Source organism: Amphiura filiformis, chromosome 17 (assembly GCF_039555335.1).
Source record: "Amphiura filiformis chromosome 17, Afil_fr2py, whole genome shotgun sequence".
Lineage (NCBI taxonomy): Eukaryota > Metazoa > Echinodermata > Ophiuroidea > Amphilepidida > Amphiuridae > Amphiura > Amphiura filiformis.
The window spans coordinates 50,924,907-50,943,303 of record NC_092644.1 but is presented as its reverse complement, the minus strand read 5'-3'; the positions used below and the strand labels follow the sequence as shown (position 1 = coordinate 50,943,303).

The 18,397-nt window shown below is 34.6% G+C and overlaps 1 protein-coding gene across 1 annotated transcript in view; it reads left to right on the top strand.

The window, feature by feature from the left end:
- Positions 1-12,950, top strand: part of LOC140137930 (serine/threonine-protein kinase N2-like) — a 111,566-nt gene extending 98,616 nt beyond the window's left edge. Inside the window, 4 exon segments of the mRNA XM_072159735.1 lie at positions 381-488; positions 1,765-1,845; positions 3,312-3,371; positions 4,235-12,950. Of these exon segments, the coding sequence (XP_072015836.1) occupies positions 381-488; positions 1,765-1,845; positions 3,312-3,371; positions 4,235-4,378 (393 nt within the window). The 3' untranslated portion in view covers positions 4,379-12,950.
- The last annotated feature ends 5,447 nt before the right edge of the window (positions 12,951-18,397 follow it).

The window sequence follows — 18,397 nt, the reverse complement described above, 5'->3', positions numbered from 1 at the left end:
CAGATTAACCTAGTGCAAAAAAATCCTCATTATGTACTTCCAGTTGTTGAGTGGGTGGACTAAAGTAGCACTTTGATATGTCCTTGATTCTCTTATGGTTAACAATTTACATAGGAAATCAATGGCAAGGACTGAACTAGATCTAGTCATAATTATTTTGCTTTTTTGGCAACAAATTTGATGCCAATATTGGGTTATTTGAAGGAAAAAGGTCTCTGGAATAAATTTTTTTTTTTAAAGTTTGGCAAAGATTATCATGGGGGTGCGGCTGCACTTACATTACATGTATTGCAAGGTATACAGATTATTAAGCAAAAGTAATTCTATATAAGCCCAATGCAATATGAAATGAAGTAACTCTTTGTTTCCTTCCAAAACAGTCTCCATTCCCAGGAGATGACGAGGAAGAAGTGTTTGATAGCATTGTCAACGATGACGTCAGGTATCCACGCTTTCTATCAACAGAGGCTATTGCAATTATGAGAAGGGTAAGTTAAGGGATCTAAAATGAGCGTTTATTGCGTTTCGACAGTATTTTTTGTGACATGAGAGCACCTCAGACCTATCGAATTGCATTCTGAATACTGAAGCATGTCTTTCTGATATCAAATAATTTTCATTTTTGAAAATCACAATATAATACAAATTTTATGACAAATTATAAAAATTTGATATTTTTCAAATTTTGATCTATAACAGTCCTCGAAGTGAATTATATAAATCTAATGATATATTCTTAAAGTGTATGTAGCAGGGAGGAAAAGCCGACGGTCAATTGAAAATTTTGACCTTTCATATTGAAGATATGGATTTTTTCCCAAAAGACCTAATTTTTTTTGGTGTTTTGGGAAAAAAATCCATATCTTCAATAATGAAAGGTCAAAATTTTCAATTGATCGTCGGCTTTTCATCCCACCTACATACACTTTAAGTATAAATCATCAGATTTATAAAGTTCACTTCAAGTACTGTTAAATATCAAAAATATCAATTTTAATGATTTGCCATAAAATGTGTATTAAATTGCTAATTTCAAAAATCAAAATTATTTGATATCAGAATGACATTCTTCGTATTCAGAATGCAATTCGATATGTCTGATGTGCTCTAATGTCCCAAAATAAATACCGTCCAAACGTTCATACCCCAGCCCTTAAGGTCAAGTAAAAATAACAACATGTTTCTTCTTGTTAGTGTTTTTTTTTAAAAAGGAGGACGAGGGCTTTTATTTTTATTAAAAATTTGTGTAAATACCCACATTTGGCTCTGACAAAAAAAACTTGTGCTCCAGCTTGGATGTAGTACCAGTTCATCAGATTTCTTCCAATGTCAGATGGGAAGGTGTTTGTGTGTTTACTTACCCAGTTTCGCCAGAGAGGTAGTACAAGATAAGGTTATCATTGCCCCTAAGTGTCACACTTGAGAGAATTCATTGCAAGACAACACTGCCCACAATTCTGCGTATGAGCATGATTGAACATGGATACCCTCAATTGTATCTTATATGCATATTTGGGTATGAAGCCCATCCCAACTTTTATCACACTTAATGAGAGGGACAGCAAATTAATTGACATCTGTGATTTGACACAAACCTCACAAAATGTGTTTTTGCTCTTAGCAAAAAAAGAAAGCAAAATGCATGCTCATTTTGGCTATCAGAAATTCAGAATCTCTGTAAGCATTTACTTTTTACTTGGTATTTGTGTTAAAAACCAACAAACTAAGATTTTCAAGTGTTTTTACCCTTTGTGCGTTTTCTAGTTACTGAGACGAAACCCAGAGAGAAGATTGGGATCAGGTCCAAGAGATGCAGAAGATGTCAAGAAACAAGCTTTCTTTAGGGTGAGTATTGGCAATGAGTAATGGTGTTGAAAAGGCTCACAAATACAAACTTGTTTGCAAAGGTGTGTTTGCTCATGGCCCAAATTTCACGTCTCAAATTTCACACCTCGTCTGCCAATTCAAATACTTACAAAAGTGGAAAATTTTGTGTTAATTTCCGTCCTTTTTGCGTTTGAAGCAACTACCATAAAAGTAACACATTAATTTATTGTGTTTGTGTATAGGTCAGCGTTTGTAAATGGTTCTAACTGTGGAGGTGTGTGTGTTTTGTCACATTCACACTGTTGAGTCTGCTAACAACCGTGGAGCTCCACAGTTGGAGATAACCTCAGAAATGGGGTTTTGAGCCATAGAGGGGGTATACCACCTGTCATTTTCTGATAAGAGCAACCTCCACAGTATGGCGGTTGCTGTGAGATTTGTGTAAAAAAATCTCCTCAGTTTGAATGTGGGTGTGTGAATCTCCCCAGTTGGAAAACACACACACCTCCACACTTGGCACCATCTACAAGAGCCGGGGTGTAAGGCAGTTTAGATTTGTGAACTTAAAAACAATCAAGAACATCAATTCAAAATTGGCAAAGTGCACAAAATTAATCCTGCAAAAATGTCCACTTTCACAGTATCCGGAGCATGGTGAGACTCCATTTTTGATGTTATTTATTGCCATTCAAAGTTTATATCATAACATCAAAGTAAATACTGTCAAAAGTACACTCTAATATTGAGACGATCCAAAGGCTAGATAAGATCATCCCTGAAACTTAATTCTTAACAAAGCATAAAATCAGAAAAAAAATATTAATAGTTACCATGGCCCATAAAATCAAACAAGAAATATATATAGACAGGTATAGACTTGCTTTTCAAGAAAATTGTTATTGAGCATAAACAATCGGTGCAAACAATTTAATGCTAAAATGGGCTATTCTTTCTTAAATCCATGTTCCCTCTGTAAGATTTAGATATGTTGTTTTCCACAGAGGGTGTAGGGTTTCCAATAGAATAGAAAATTGGGTAACATCTATTTGAAATACTCCAGTTGTGGAAGATATGGGTAAAGCTATATGGGGAGTATGGGTTTCAAAATAATTACAGACCTGAAACTTTCTCTTTTCATCTGATTTCCTCTTTTTTTTATTCCTGAAATTTATGTGTTTTCTTTTATTTTCAGCCCAATTTGGACCATTTTCCCCCAATTTTACGCTGTTTTCAGCGTTTTTTGAGCATTTTCAGTTTCTTTCCTATTTTTTTTATAAAGACTCTGTTTCAGGTCTGTAATTAGCCATAGCCAATTCCATTTGAAAAACAGTACTCCCTCTGTAGAAGACTTTCTAAAATATTCCACAGCGGTATGACGGATATCAAATGGAATATTGCAATCAGCTAAACAAATGTTATTTCTAATCTTTTGAATGAAAGCAGCAAACAATGATGATATTCCTATTGTGTTTATCTTTCTATAGAATGTCAATTGGGAAGACTTATTAATGAGAAGAGTAACTCCTCCATTTGTGCCAAAAATAGTAAGTATGAATACATACAACCAGAGTACTTGGTGGTCTTATGTATTGATTGGCTTGATGAGTAGTAGTCAATTAGCAAAGAAATCTGTAAGAACCAAAGTGGTAATATATAAATGCAGCCAAGGAAAGTAACAGTCGAGCACTTATATTAAATTAACATTAAGGGGTGGGTAGATCACTTTTTGAAAGGTTATTCAACCCTTTTTTCATCCTTAAAAAGGGAGAATTCACAGCAGCAGTGTGAAAGTGACACATGTGTCTTTAATACATCACATTTGAGAGATCCTTAGCAATTGTACATTGTATTTTTAGTTATAATATTGAAAACCTTGTTTTGACTCATTTATGCGGCCCATACACAATCAATTTGATTGATCAATATTGGGGATTGAATTGGACACAAAATAATATTTCTCTTCAATATTATCTAGTTTGATTTTATTTCACTATTGATGTTTGTATGTACAGATTTTGTATCCAATCATATTGATCATGTATAAGCCGCATTAGACCTTATTAAAATTTAAAAAAATATCTTTAAAACGCAGAACTGCAAATGCAATATTTTAAAGGGTAGATTTTCTTTCTCATGCCTTTCATCAACTATGTGTTAATGTATTTGTTTCTGTAACATTATGTAAGAAAGGCTGTAAGATTGATTAACACAGGCTGTTGTGAAAAAACATGCACATAACTACTTTCATGTCCGCACAGTGGATATCATTATTGTGCAACTACTTTTAAACAATACATGACAATGCATATGTAAAATTAAACATAAATGTGAAATCTCTAATGGACATCAGTAGATTTTTCATTTTCAGTTTATCACCAGCTATTTTTGTTTGTTTTTTAAAATCCAGGGTCACTCAGAAGACACAAGCAACTTTGATGAAGAGTTCACGTCTGAACGTCCCATCCTTACCCCAGCAAGGGATCCTAGGGCTTTAACAGAAGCAGAGCAGCAATACTTTAAAGACTTCAATTATATGGCAGATTGGTGTTGATGTCTCGTGTGAACATACCTTCACCATCTGAACATCCCATTATAGCTCCAGCAAGACACCCTATGTCTTAAGTTGGGAAAGGCAATTTAGATTGATCTCATGCATGAATGATGATCTATTAGTGTCGATGTCTCGTCTGAACATCCTCTCACCCACACTATCTGAATGTCCCATCATAGCTACAGCAAGAGGTCATATGTCATACTTGCAATGTAGAATTGCATCATGTATGACTGATGATCTATACCTTTAGATGACTTCACACTTGACCCAGGAACTTGCAACCTTGATGGTAAAACAAAAACATGACTGCAGAGCAAGCAGGTGCTTATTACGGATGAAAATTAGGTGTGAATCAAGGACCTACTGCACTCTCATCATTAGCAATGGATGGCAGTCATTCTTAATCATCTCATCTCAAATATATTGTGTGCCATTTTTTTAAGCAGCCCAAGTATCTGTAATTACAACCAAACAAGGAAGCAAAAACAAGGTAGTATCACATTCTGGAGCTGTGGATTAGGACGTCTTAATTTGTACTCAGTTGTGATCTGATTCCCTTGATGACTATATCATAATATCTATGTAATTATTGAATCACATTATTGGAATATCTAAGAAATGACAACAACACAAAGCAATTCAGAGATTTTGCAATGGTGCTTTTTAAAATTGGTTTGCTAATTGATGTAATTTGCAAGTAAAAACTAAAGCAATTTGTAGAATATCATTTGCATGTTTAATTGCAAACCAAGGAAATCTTCAAATGACTCTTTTAGCAAACGGTTCTACTTTTCTGATGTCATTTCTTGTCAATTAAATCTGCTGAGTTACATAGCATCAAAATGTAATGCACAAGTTTGAATTCTTTCTGCAAGAAGTATCTTAGATCAAATTATTTCCAATATCAAATATACCTCATATGTCACCAGTCAGTCCATGTGATGATATCTAATTCTCGATCTTTGGAGCCAAATTGGGTACGCACAGATATTTGCGTTGAGCGCACTACTCAAACATGATACCCTTACAGAGTAAGCACAGCTTTTGAGAATTTACCAATCACAGTCTTCGAATATGGTCGTCGCTAGGTAATGTTGATGTTCGGTGGTAAAGGTCGCATGACCGCATTATTCCACGAAAATTACGCTGATGCAACAGTATGTAGAAGGTACGTCCTCTCATGATCGAGAATTAGATATTTAGCCCCTTTGTTAAAATGGGCCATCAACTAGTCAACTTTGTTTTGTGGAAGTAATCGGCATATAACTTAGACCAATATACATTTAACCTATGACACATTTTCCTCGTTGATAAATCACATTTTGCACAACTCTCTGAAAATGGGTCACAATTTTATCCAAATGTGACCTAACAATTAAACACATTCAAATTGAATAAACCTTTTTGTACAATATGGTTATGATGACATAAGAATATTGAATGTTGGCAAGGGGCCAAATGACTAAATAGATTGGGGCCAAATTGAAATTTCTGCTCAAAAGAGTGGCATTGATGTCACAAGGACTTGCAAGACAAGATGCATACTAGAATCAATTCACTCAAACCAATACCAAGATATTATGTAAATGGTATTGCAAATGGGTTTGGATAGCAAAGCACATTTTATAAAAAAAAAAAGAAGCAAAAACTTTCCTTACAGATGTTATCATTATTAAATTAAATAAGAATAAATCATTTTCATAATTCTGCAAATGTTTTAAAACTGACCTCATTTCACTTTTGTATTAGTTCTTATTCTGCACAGAACATGTAATCAAGAAACAAGAAACAATAGAATCAAGAAACAATAGAATTCCACATTTAGATGTTATATATTTTCGTTGTGTTTTAAGTTTGTCCATGTTGCAGTTATTGGCGATATCAAATGAATAATGTCTCTACTTTGCCAGGCTTATAATAAAATCGTAGTCTGTCTGCGTTTTGTATGGATAACCTGTTGCGCTATGACGCACAACCAAATTCAGTTATCACTACAAGCAAAACATAAATACATGCGCAATGCAAACAACTGAAGATTTTAGTCTAATAGTTTGGGCCATTATCTTGAATTATTTTGTATTTCAGTTATGCCCTTTTGTTTTGGTTATCCAAATAAAAGATTGATACTGGTGACTGAAGATGAAAGCAGTCATTTCCATTGCATATCCACATCTCTCATATAAAGCAAAAGATGTAAATGTTACAGAAATGATGTCAAAATGTCCCCCACACTTTCTTTTGTGTCAAAATAATATATAATATTCTTCTATGTGGTGGATAAAATAATAATCAAAAAGTTAAGTGATATTTCAACTTGGTAAGAATAACACTGGAGGCAGGCCTTAAAATAAGCCAATATTTGTATGGGCTGTGCAGAGCTTTCTTATGAAGTTGATAGGTATGTTATGTACAATATGTTTAGTGCCCTCCTAGAAATCTAGGGCCTTGCATAAAAGGGCATTTGGCCTGAGGGACCGCCTTAATTTGAGGCCTGATTGAAGGTCAGTCTATTGTTTATAAGTAACTTGGTTGTCAGGGTACTCATACCTACCAATCAATATACAAGTCTTCCAATAACTGAAAGTATTAGTGAACTTTGTCATTGACATGAGGCTGTGATTCATCAATATGACAGTGCCTCTATTGTATGTATAGTGATGGAAAGGGAAAGGGTTTCATTGAACAAGCACTGGGATCAAGTTTGTTTGGCTTATATAAGACGAAACAAATAAGACCCGTAACACTGTGTATTGATATAGAATGGCATGCGTGCAGTTCAGTGCAGTGCTTACACTAATTGTGCATTGCATAATGCGTGACTGACGCACGCTTATTTGAATTTGCGCAAGTGAGAGTTTTTTGCCTGTTATAAGCCAAACAAACTTTAGCAATGTCATTTGAAGATACATTGACCTTAGCACATGTGTAAAAGCATACATATTCGCATAACAGTTACTGTAAAAGGGGATATTTTCACGAGCAGTTATTTATAGTAAAGAGACATTTTCGTGAATGTTATTTTCGCGATTGCTAAGTCCTGCCCTATACTTGTAATACATTGTTGCATGTATTCGCGAGGTGTTATTTTCGCGATTGGAGCTCCAATTGCAGAATTCGCAAAAATTAACCCCCTGCGAAAATATCCCATTTTACAGTATGTGGAAAGTCAAAGACTTTTTAACATCATACATATGCATGTCCTTCAACAGTGGCATTGTGGATAGACTGATTCCAAGTCTTATGTGTGTGTAAAGTGTTTGCAAAAGAAATATTTAAAAAATCATCTATTCTGGGGGCTATGAAGGTAGAAATGGCTACAGTATTTTTTTCTTTATTTTTTTAGCATCTACCAACTATTGAGAGAGTGAGGAAAAGAAATGTGTACATGTTATTTTGACCAAGTTCTGGGAGATACTTGGTTTTATTTTGCAATAAATTGGGTTATTCCAGTTGAAATACATAGTCCCCTATGGATAGCATGACCTTAATCTCCCACACAATGTGTGAAGATTTCAGATGGATTCACCGATTAAGGTAACCCCATTTGAAATTCACACCCCTTGTGTGGAAGATTAAGGCCATGTATGGATTTCAACAGGAATAATCCATTGTATGTATGTTAACTATTGAATTGTAAAGAGAGAAAACATGCTCAAAATCAGGTTCAATGTTCTAAATAGGAATTTAGAAAATGTAGAAAACAACAGAACAAAAGATGCAAATATGTTATTGGGCGATTCCGTACGAAATCCGCACACCCTTGAGATGATTTTGGAATTCCAACAAAATTTCAGACACAATTTTCAATATCCAACCATTTTCATTAAAAAAACTGGAAATTATGTAGATAATTTTGGAATTCCAAATAAAAAATTCCTGTGTGGGGACAAATTGTGTAAAATATGACTACATTTAGAATAGTCTGCAATTTCTTCCTGGAATTTAATATCATAGAGGCAGCCATTTCCAGATAAATTGGAATATAATGGTGCAACTGGTATGGAGATGGCGCTGTCATCTTTCAGAGGGGTTATGGATTTCTTATGGAATAGCCCATTTAATCAGGTAGCTTTTGTTTTATTATTGGAGAGATTGTGATTTATCATAACAGCCAAGCAGCAAATATCGCGACAAAATGGTATGACCGATATTGGTTTGCTTGCCCTGGTGGCATTGGTCGTAGGCAAATCACAATCTCTTATTCGACACAGTTAGGCTGTGGTTCTACACCTCTGTGATCATGATATTTGATTATAAATCATCATTATTCAACATTCTGTACCTAAAAGAGGGCTAGTTTCCTTACTTGCTTTAAAAGTTGGCCAAAACGAATGCAGCCCTGCTCTCTTTGACCTCCACACCATGCAATTTTGTTTTATTGCAAAGTTTAGTTGTAATTTGGTGAAATAGAGATCTGGTATGAAACTAACAATAACAAGGAAATATATGTCATTACATTAATGACAGAGTAACTAGACAAAATTGAAGGTAGTTACTACCTGGATATAAAAACCCACATGAGGTTATTAAAAAAATCTTAGTGAGAATTTGGGCTGTACAAGCATGATGGAAAAATAACTTGAGTAAGTAAAGAAACTATACCTTTCTAGGATGCAAACTGTTTAATATTATGTAACCTCAAAAGTCAAAATGATTATTACGATCAGAGAGGTGTTGTAAGCCTAATGTGTTTGTTATATTGGATGTGCTTATTTTTTCAGTTGATAATTATTTTTTATCGTGCTGCATATATTGTAATTATTCTAACTTTGTTTTTGCTGCATCATACAGTAATTAAATATGCAAGATAATTCTAAGATAAGTCAACACATTTAGATGTGACTACATGTGAATCATATATATCTGAATACAATGTCGCTTGTGTTTACACAAGGCAAAAGTTGCAATTAGATTTTGACCCGGTGGCTATCATGTTCAGGACTAAGAGACAGGCTGTACAATAATTTGAGTTATTGTGGGTATTGGCTAACCAGTTATTTATAAACAAAAATAGTTACAATTGTTTGAAGACCCATAGACTCCAGTTAACGTATGGTAAGCCTCTGTGGCAATCGGAAAATGGTCAAAACTTAATTGCGACTTGTGCCTAGTGTAAACGGGTTATATATAGTTGAATGCCTCAAACATACCATAAAATTGAACTCTTTTTGAGACCAGTATCATAGTGACCAGTATCTTAGTGACCAGTATCTTAGAGACCAATTTAGATATGTTCCTTCAAAGGGATTTTCAAGTTGGTAATTTGTGCTTAATGAGCCACAAAAGTTCGAAAAAAGGTATTATTTTCTATTCTTTTTCTCAAATTCTCCTGAGCCAATTTCTCAACTTGCTGGGCAAGTTGAGTACCATATTCATCCATTGCTCATATTTAAAAACTAACTTTGTCTTCATTTTGCTTGAGTAGATCACATTTTATGTGAAGTAGAGCTGACATTGATATCAATGATATGAAGGAGATATGAATAGCAGTATTCAAAAAGCATAGTATTACTATTGAAATGAGACAATGTATATTGAATATTGTTACCTGCTTGAACTGATATGTGTCTGAGCCAATTGTGCAACAAGTAATATAGAGTAATGTATTACATGTTGTTGCAACTTACCTGTGTGGAAGTCCTGTTGCAGGGTGCAAGTTGGTCTAAGGTAAAGTTTTATTCAGATTTCCTTTTACAAATTAAGCGTACTGCTAGCCGCCCAGTGCGTATTATTTGCACAAGGTCCAATGCACACGCTTGATGTCGCGCACGTATACGCGATGGTTAAGCTGTCTAAGGAAATCTGAATAAGACTTTAGGGCTCAAGTGTTTTTCTGCATTCGGCTCAATATCACGATTACACATTGGTATCATTTGTCAACCTACTAACCAGAAAGTACCCATTCTACAACTGTGATTCGGACCACAATATTGTTGATAGACCTGTGCCATAATAGTCTTGTAACATGTAAATCACCAATCACTGACCAAAATATAACTTGATAGCAAGTATTATCAACAAACATTGTTATTTATTAACTTTTTTTTTTCAAATTGTAAAATTCACCCAATCATTGATTGTACCATGTTCACTAAGCCCTTAATCAAATCAATGTTGTTCTGTAACCAGTTATGTTCAAGCAACTCACAAGATGAGAATGAATGAAACTTATTCCAATTCATTGTGGAATGTACCGTCGCCATTTAGTACAGTGTACGGCACAGTTTGTACACCTGTTTTTTATTATCCTGGAGATACCTGCGTATCGGGTGTTCCGCAGTGACCACAATTTATTAAAAGGACTGTAAACATAATGCATATTGTTATGCAAACTGCGGATGGGCTAAAGTTATGATAAATGTTAAATGCTTCTTTTATATTCAAATATATAACAGCATCACATGCACCACAGGTGGATATTTATGGAATGAAACTTTGCTCAAGTGAAGATGTAATCTTATAAACATTGGAGAAAGAATTTTTGTGCAGAATGTTGTCTATTTTCAGATTTTATTTACTGCAGTTAAGTTCTAGTTACTCTTGAAATTACAATACAGTTTATTGGTCAGAACTCCATTGTGCATGACTCGTCTACTAGTCCTTCAAAATCTGTTAATATCTTTTATACTTCATATAGTGTACATTTGTGATGACTAATTTACACATTATTTTTGAACCATAACAGTAACAGCTTGATTAGAGCTGGAAAGAAAATTATGCAACAGACTCTTCCAGTTGAAATCCATACACCCCAAATGGAAGACACAACCTTAATCTTCCACACATTGTTATTTTCAAATGGGTGTGAATTTAAACTGGGGTTACCTAAAATTGGTGATACTATTTGAAATCTCCACCCCTGTGTAAGGGGGTGAATGGATTTCTACTGGAATAGTCCAATTAATCTGGTGCATAGGCACTGACATCATAGAATTTAATAGAATGCAAGATATATGGCATTACTAGGCGGCGGAGATAAACTTAGAATGTTGTGTCTGACGTCATCATTGAGGGGTGTGGCAAGTTACTACACTCAAAGGATGTTGTGCAAGACAGCCAATCATGACAGGTGATATCAGACCCCACATTTCAAGTTTATCATGGCCTGCAACTATAATTGGTTTGGCAAATGCAAGAATATTAGTAAAATGAAAGTACTTCCAACTAATGTTCCTTCTAACGATTTTCAGTTTGGGCCAATTTGGTAATTTTGGCCCAATATGAAATCTTATTATTTTCTTTAATTTTTCTCACATGAGCCAATTCCTCTACTTGCTGGGCAAATTGAGTGCCGTAAGGCCTCAGAGGGAACAAGGTTATTGCATTCTGCCTATGAAAGTAAAAAGTTACTTTCTTTCATTTAACTATTAATAACATGATATGCATTGCTGTATCAGCAAATTTCAATACTTTTGTAACTTCTCATTGAACCAATAGCTGAGTATATTCTGTGCAAACATGGGTAATGCTCTGCTCCTAAAAGTCTACAGGTCATGTCTGGGGAAAGATCTAGGTAAATATCTTGTATTAAGATACAACTTGTTTAATTTATAGAGTGGATATGATTTAATCATAATATTAGTGGGAATGTGGCCATCTGTTACGTTGCAATTTGTTGAGTACTTAACAACTTAATCGCTTATTACTTGTGATACTGTCAGGCCTCGAAATTCAATTTTTTATCAAGGCCAGTGAGCAAAGAGCACAAAGGCCACTATACTGAAGAATGCTTTGTAATTTACGTTGCAATTTGTTGAGTACTTAACAACTTAATCGCTTATTACTTGTGATACTGTCAGGCCTCGAAATTCAATTTTTTATCAAGACCAGTGAGCAAAGAGCACAAAGGCCACTATACTGAAGAATGCTTTGTAATTGATGGGCACCAAAGTCAAGTGTAAGAGAACCAGTGGTCATGGCCTTGGTGGCCTCCCTGAATTTCGAGACCTGGATACTGTTTGTAAAAGGGACCCCTGGTTTTATAAAAACCTGCTACACATGTGAAGCATCCATGCAAGCCTATGAATGTAACCTTACAGATACTTCCATTCAAGTTTATACTTCTATATTTCAGTCTTTGTAAAGTCTAGCCCAAAATTCATTTGAACTTCAGGGTCATATCAATAGAGGTCATCAGCCTTTCGCCATCTTGTTGTTAATCGATACACTTGCATACCCCTTTGTCATGGGTGCGAATCTATGTAATCTTCTCTACGCTATCACATGATTGTCTTTTATAGCAGGAAGGTAAAGTATTGATTTACCCACAAGATGGCTGGCAATGATGTCACACCGGCAGCTTCTAATTTAGAGCGTCCAGGATTTTGGTCACTTAGTACTTTTATGTAGAAAGAAAAATGTCACGCCTGTCATGATTTTTCTTTGTTAATTTTGTTCAAAAACACAGGCAGCATTACTACTGATTATTAATTTTGTGTAATAATAATGATAACAATATACTATTATTATGACTTTTTGTTTATATATGTAAATGTGGTGAGCAAAGAAATGGTATTCAATTAAAAAAATCTTTACAAAGTATCATATTTATATAGAGATACAATTACAACCTGGTGTGTTTGTGTGTTGATTTATATAGCATGATGAATTTGTGTGGCTGTTGAAAATTTCTGCCATAAAATCTTAAGCCTATTGCCGATATTGAAGATTAAAGGGACTATCAGTGATTTGATCAACCAGATCATCCTAAAATTAATCAAAATTCAGATTTTTGGAACAAGCATATAAAAGGCAAACGTGAAAGCAGTTTGGTAAAGACAAGATCTGACATCAAAATGAAGAAAAAATATGTGTTGGAATCAATCTGTTCAGATAATCTTTGTGTAAAGTCAGACCGAAAACTTGTTTGTGTATCAATATTTTTTATCAATAAACTTTTTATTTAATTATTATTACTGGAGCAAAGCGGATTGGCCCATATGAATGGCAATGTTTAGTGGACAAACGAGTTCCGACCATAGGGTTAAGAAGATTTTTGGTGGGCAGGGGCGAGCGCTTTCCCTGCACAAAAGCTTTAAAACTTCTTCAGTTTAAATACATGTTTAGTTTAACATTAATTAAAATGTCCATCTTTCTGTTTAATTTTTACTCCCTTTAAATTTGGCCACATATTATTGGGACCTAAATGGTATTCTGGCCCGTCACCCAAATTATTGATTTTCATCGAAAAAAGTAATTTCAAAACACACAGAATAATTATTGAATAAGTCATGATGGATTGGTTCATGATTCTTTATTAGCAAGAAAATACAATATGACAGCCTTCTTGTTTGCACAATTAATAAATATTTGTTTTATTGATATCCCTCATAATCTTACTGTACAATAGACAATAGCAGGACACATCATTAGCCATATATTTATAGAAATAAAGTAGCACGTTAAATTAAAATCCAGAAGAGCCATTAAATAACAACAAAAAGAGACGGCATTAAGCTGAACATACGCGAGGCAATTTCAATTGCCAGGCCCATTATTTAGTGGGTGAGTTATGTGCTCACTGACCATGAAGCTCAGCAATTGATCAAAATACACGAAACAATGTGGGGCCTTTCAATTCCTTGAGCGTGGTCATAGGTTTGGGGATATACTCAAAACATATAGTGGTTAAAGCCATAATGTACGATCTTATAATATGAAATTGGTTAATTTTTTGTATATTTGTAATGTTTACACATGTCCCAACTTGCACCTAAATGGAATCGGCCAAATTTGTTGTCTTTGTAGGTCAACAGAGCAAAGTTCGACCTAAAGTCATAATTTTTTTATTATGACTTTATGTCCTCCCATAGAACTGCATGTTAAATGGCCAAAATAACCAGTGGGATTTCTTTCACTTTACCTTGTTATATTAGCTTTAAATGGACAACAACCCTTCCCCACAGTTATTACTAATAATTATTTCAACATTTTGAATAAAGAATAACAAAATTAAAATTTGACGGAAATCGTACACTAAGGCTTTAATGATTTTCATAATCATATCAAAATGACTCATGTTATCCAGACAGCAATAGATTGTCATCCTCTCCTGTATATCTATACAATTTTCCATAAAGAAAAGGCGAAGAAGGAATACTAAGGCTAAACAGCAACAGCAACATAGGCCTACAAGTGTATTATAGAATATAGCATGTGCACACATTATAATGTTGTGGATGGTGAATCAAGTTGGTCCCTAAATTTCCCAAATGAATACAATGACCAGCTGGTGTTCACTCAGCTGATTGGCTGCAGGAGGTTAGATTGCATGCAACAACCTTGAAAGTAGAGCATGTCTCTACTTTTGCATGTTGCTCGGAGTATTAATTTCACCTTGCAAATCCAAAATACATGGTGCACACTTGAGGTGGTCTGCAACAGGCAATTGTTTGGGAAACTGCTTCCTGTATGTTCAGCTTTAGATAACAGTATAGATGAGTTGACCTCAATGTTTATCAACAAAGGCAAGGGACTGGTACATCGATTGCATGAGTGAACCCCGTGCAACCAGTGCTACACTGTTCAATAGCCTTATTGTGATGTGGCGGGAGTTTTAAAAACACAAGCCCTGAACAAAATATGATGTGTGCGCATACTGCCAGGCATTGATATCAGAAGTCAACTCATCTATAGGTTTAAAAACCATTGATACAATTTTTTTAAATAAACTTAATATTTTAACAATTGGTTTGGGCACACAAATGATATTGATTTCGCATATTTTTCACACCACATCTCCCCTTCCCAACACGCCCAACCTGGCATGCCCCCAGGCGTGGACGCAGAAGTCTGGTACGCAGGGTAGTGACTCTTAGTCTTTGGGGAAGCTGAGAACTGGTTCTGTTTTTTTACAAATCCAAGGGAGTGTTCATAAATACTTTGGTGAGGGGGTGGAAAATATAGGGGGGGGGGATTAAAAACATTTTGGGTCGTAAAAGGGGGGATAAAAATCAGTCCTTAATGGGGAGGGGTCAAAACATTTTAGGGTAAAAGTCTGGGGCAAAATGTACGACAAGGCATGAACATTCCAAAGCGCATGAGTGTTAAAGGGCAGGTCTATAGCCAAAACAAGTTTATCTCTATTCGAAGAGAATAATTATTACATTACAAGTTGACACTTGTTGCAATTTTTTTGTGCGTATTTCTCCTGAAAAAGGGAAATTGTGTGGGTAAAGTTCAGCCTCGTCGTGTTCTTCCCCGTTTGAAGCGTCGTGTTCTCCCCGTTTGACTGATGACGTGGGTAAATGAAGCGGACACTTTATCGTGCTCTCATCATACAATCACAATCACTTTGACAAGTTTGACATTAGCAACAATGAGTTGTACTATCACTTACCACAACAATGCTGCATAACAATATGCACGCTTTTGTTCTCTTTCGGGAACAAAGCCCACACAGTAATTGTTACTATGCGTTTGCTTTGTATTATTTCATCCAACTGAAACTATAAGCGTTGCAATATACAGGGAAATCAGATGCATGAGTTTGTGGACTAACACGGTTTATATGCTAGTCTCAGATGAAATTCTAAGCTCAAATTATGTATTTATTTTTAGGCCTAATATTTCTCATGATATTGATATACATATGAATTGTAATATCACAATTGTCTCATATATAAAAAAAAAAAAAGCGGCTGATTTTATCCATATGTTTAAAAACCATGAAATTTGTAATACTTAATTTGGAATTTTTCTGTGAACAGCAACAGTATACGTTCGTTCTGTCCATTGAGAGCGTTTATAGTCCCTTTTCTCACAGCGGGCACATCTCATTTCATGACGTCACCGGTTTTCTAGGCCAAATCTGTCTCGTTCGAAGGAACTCACCGCTTATGTTGGTTTTTGCGGAATATCAATTTTAAACGTCTTATTTTCTCAAAAAAGGAGTCATTTTCATTGTCCTCATAATATTAGCTTGTCAATGATATGATGTTGTTTTTGCTATAGACCGGACCTTTAACTATTGAATTGTGTACTCTCAAGCTTCAAATCAACAAAACTTAATTAAGGTTAATAACTATTTTAAACTGTTGCGATTTGGTAGTTTACAGCATCATGCGAATGGTAGTGAGCGTTGGCAAAAATTGCATTGCAGCGTGTAGAATTCAAATATCTGTTGTATTTTTGTAGGTCCTGTGGTTCTTGAGTTATGTTGTAAAGAAGGCTGAAACAACATCACTTTTTTTAAACGTACATAACTCATTTACAACAATAAATCAAGCAAGTTGTCAAAGTGTATGATTTGTACTTTTGTATAATGAACTTTGCAAAACATCAAGGTGTTATTTTTCAATAATATATTAATTTGGATAATAAAAATCGATCTTTTTGGCTGCCTCGACAAACAATACTTAGTCAACCCTTAACAATTTTGGACAACTCCAAACGGTAATTTTTTTATAGCTAATGAGTTAATAACATGTTTTTGGTTTCTTTTTTTAGGACATGAAGAGGGATCAAAAAATTTTAGACCATGAAAAAGGTCATCAAAAAATCCATCCTTTTTTAGGGGGATCAAAATTTTTTTGATGTCCGAAACTCCAACTCCCCCCCCACCACCACCAACACCAAAGTATTTATGAACACTCCCTAAGAGGGTCAAAATTGGTATTATTTGAAGTTCCTCAGTATCACTACTGAGCACCAGAAAGTTTGTTATACATGCACTCCTTTCTCTCTCTGCCTCCCCTCCTCTCTCTGGCTCTCTCTCCAGCAAACACAAAAATTTTCTTAAAACATTTATTCAAAACTTTAAATGTCGGGTTAAAAAAGATTATGAATGCGTTTTTAAAACGTTATTGTAAAATATTTTGGGCAAACATTTTTGCAAAATATTTTGTCAAAATATTCTGTTAGAATTGCATCACGTTTACAAAAAATGTTTTACGAATGTTATTTACGTTCTTATGCCCTTTAAATAACCGGACATTTAGGCAAAAAAACATGTTTGTTTCATATATCAGATCAAATGCGAAATGCTGTTTTTTATTCTATTTTTTTCATAACCCATGTCTTCAAATGAAAAAAACACTTTTTTGCTGCAAATTGAAATGGGAATTTACAGTGGGTCTCTCCGACACACACACACAAAAACAAATCACATTTCTTCATATTCAAGAATAGTTATGATCCCCTTTCAACCTGCAGATTAAGGGAACTGGAATGAGCGTTTTGACAGCATTTTTTGTGGGACATGAGAGCACATCAGACCTTTCGAATTGCATTCTGAATATGAAGAATGTCTTTCTGATATCAAATAATTTTCATTTTATGAAATTCACGATATAATACAAATTTTATGACAAATTATTAAAATTTGATATTTTTCACATTTTGAGATATAACAGTCCTCAAGTATATTTTATAAATTTAATGATATAGTCTTGAAGTGTATGTAGCTGGAGGAAAAGCCGACGATCAATTGAAAATTTTGACCTTTTATATTGAAGATATGGATTTTTTCCCCAAAAGACCTAATTTTTTTGGGTGTTTTGGGGAAAAAATCCATATCTTCAATACGAAAGGTCAAAATTTTCAATTGGTCGTCGGCTTTTCATCCCATCTACATACACTTTAGGTAGAAATCATCAGATTTATAAAGTTCGAGTACTGTTAAATATCAAGTTTTAATGATTTGCCATAAAATGTGTATTACATTGCGAATTTCAAAAAATCAAAATTATTTGATATCAGAAGGCCACTCTTCGTATTCAGAATGCAATTCGATATGTCTGATTTGCTCTAATGTCCCACAATAAATACTGTCCAAACGTTCATACCCCTTCCCTTAAAAAAGGGTATTTAAAAAATGTGTGATGTTTAATCCAGTAGTTTTTCACTATGCAGTACAGTGTTTTGTATTCTTTTTTGTGATTTTTTCCGGTTTTGGTTTTTTTTCCTTTGTAAGTGAAAAAAATTCTAATGCGAAAAATAAGCCGTCAAAATCATAATGCGCGCGCTACAGGTGGTATTACACCCCTGGCAATTTTTTTGCCTATTTTTGCATTTTTC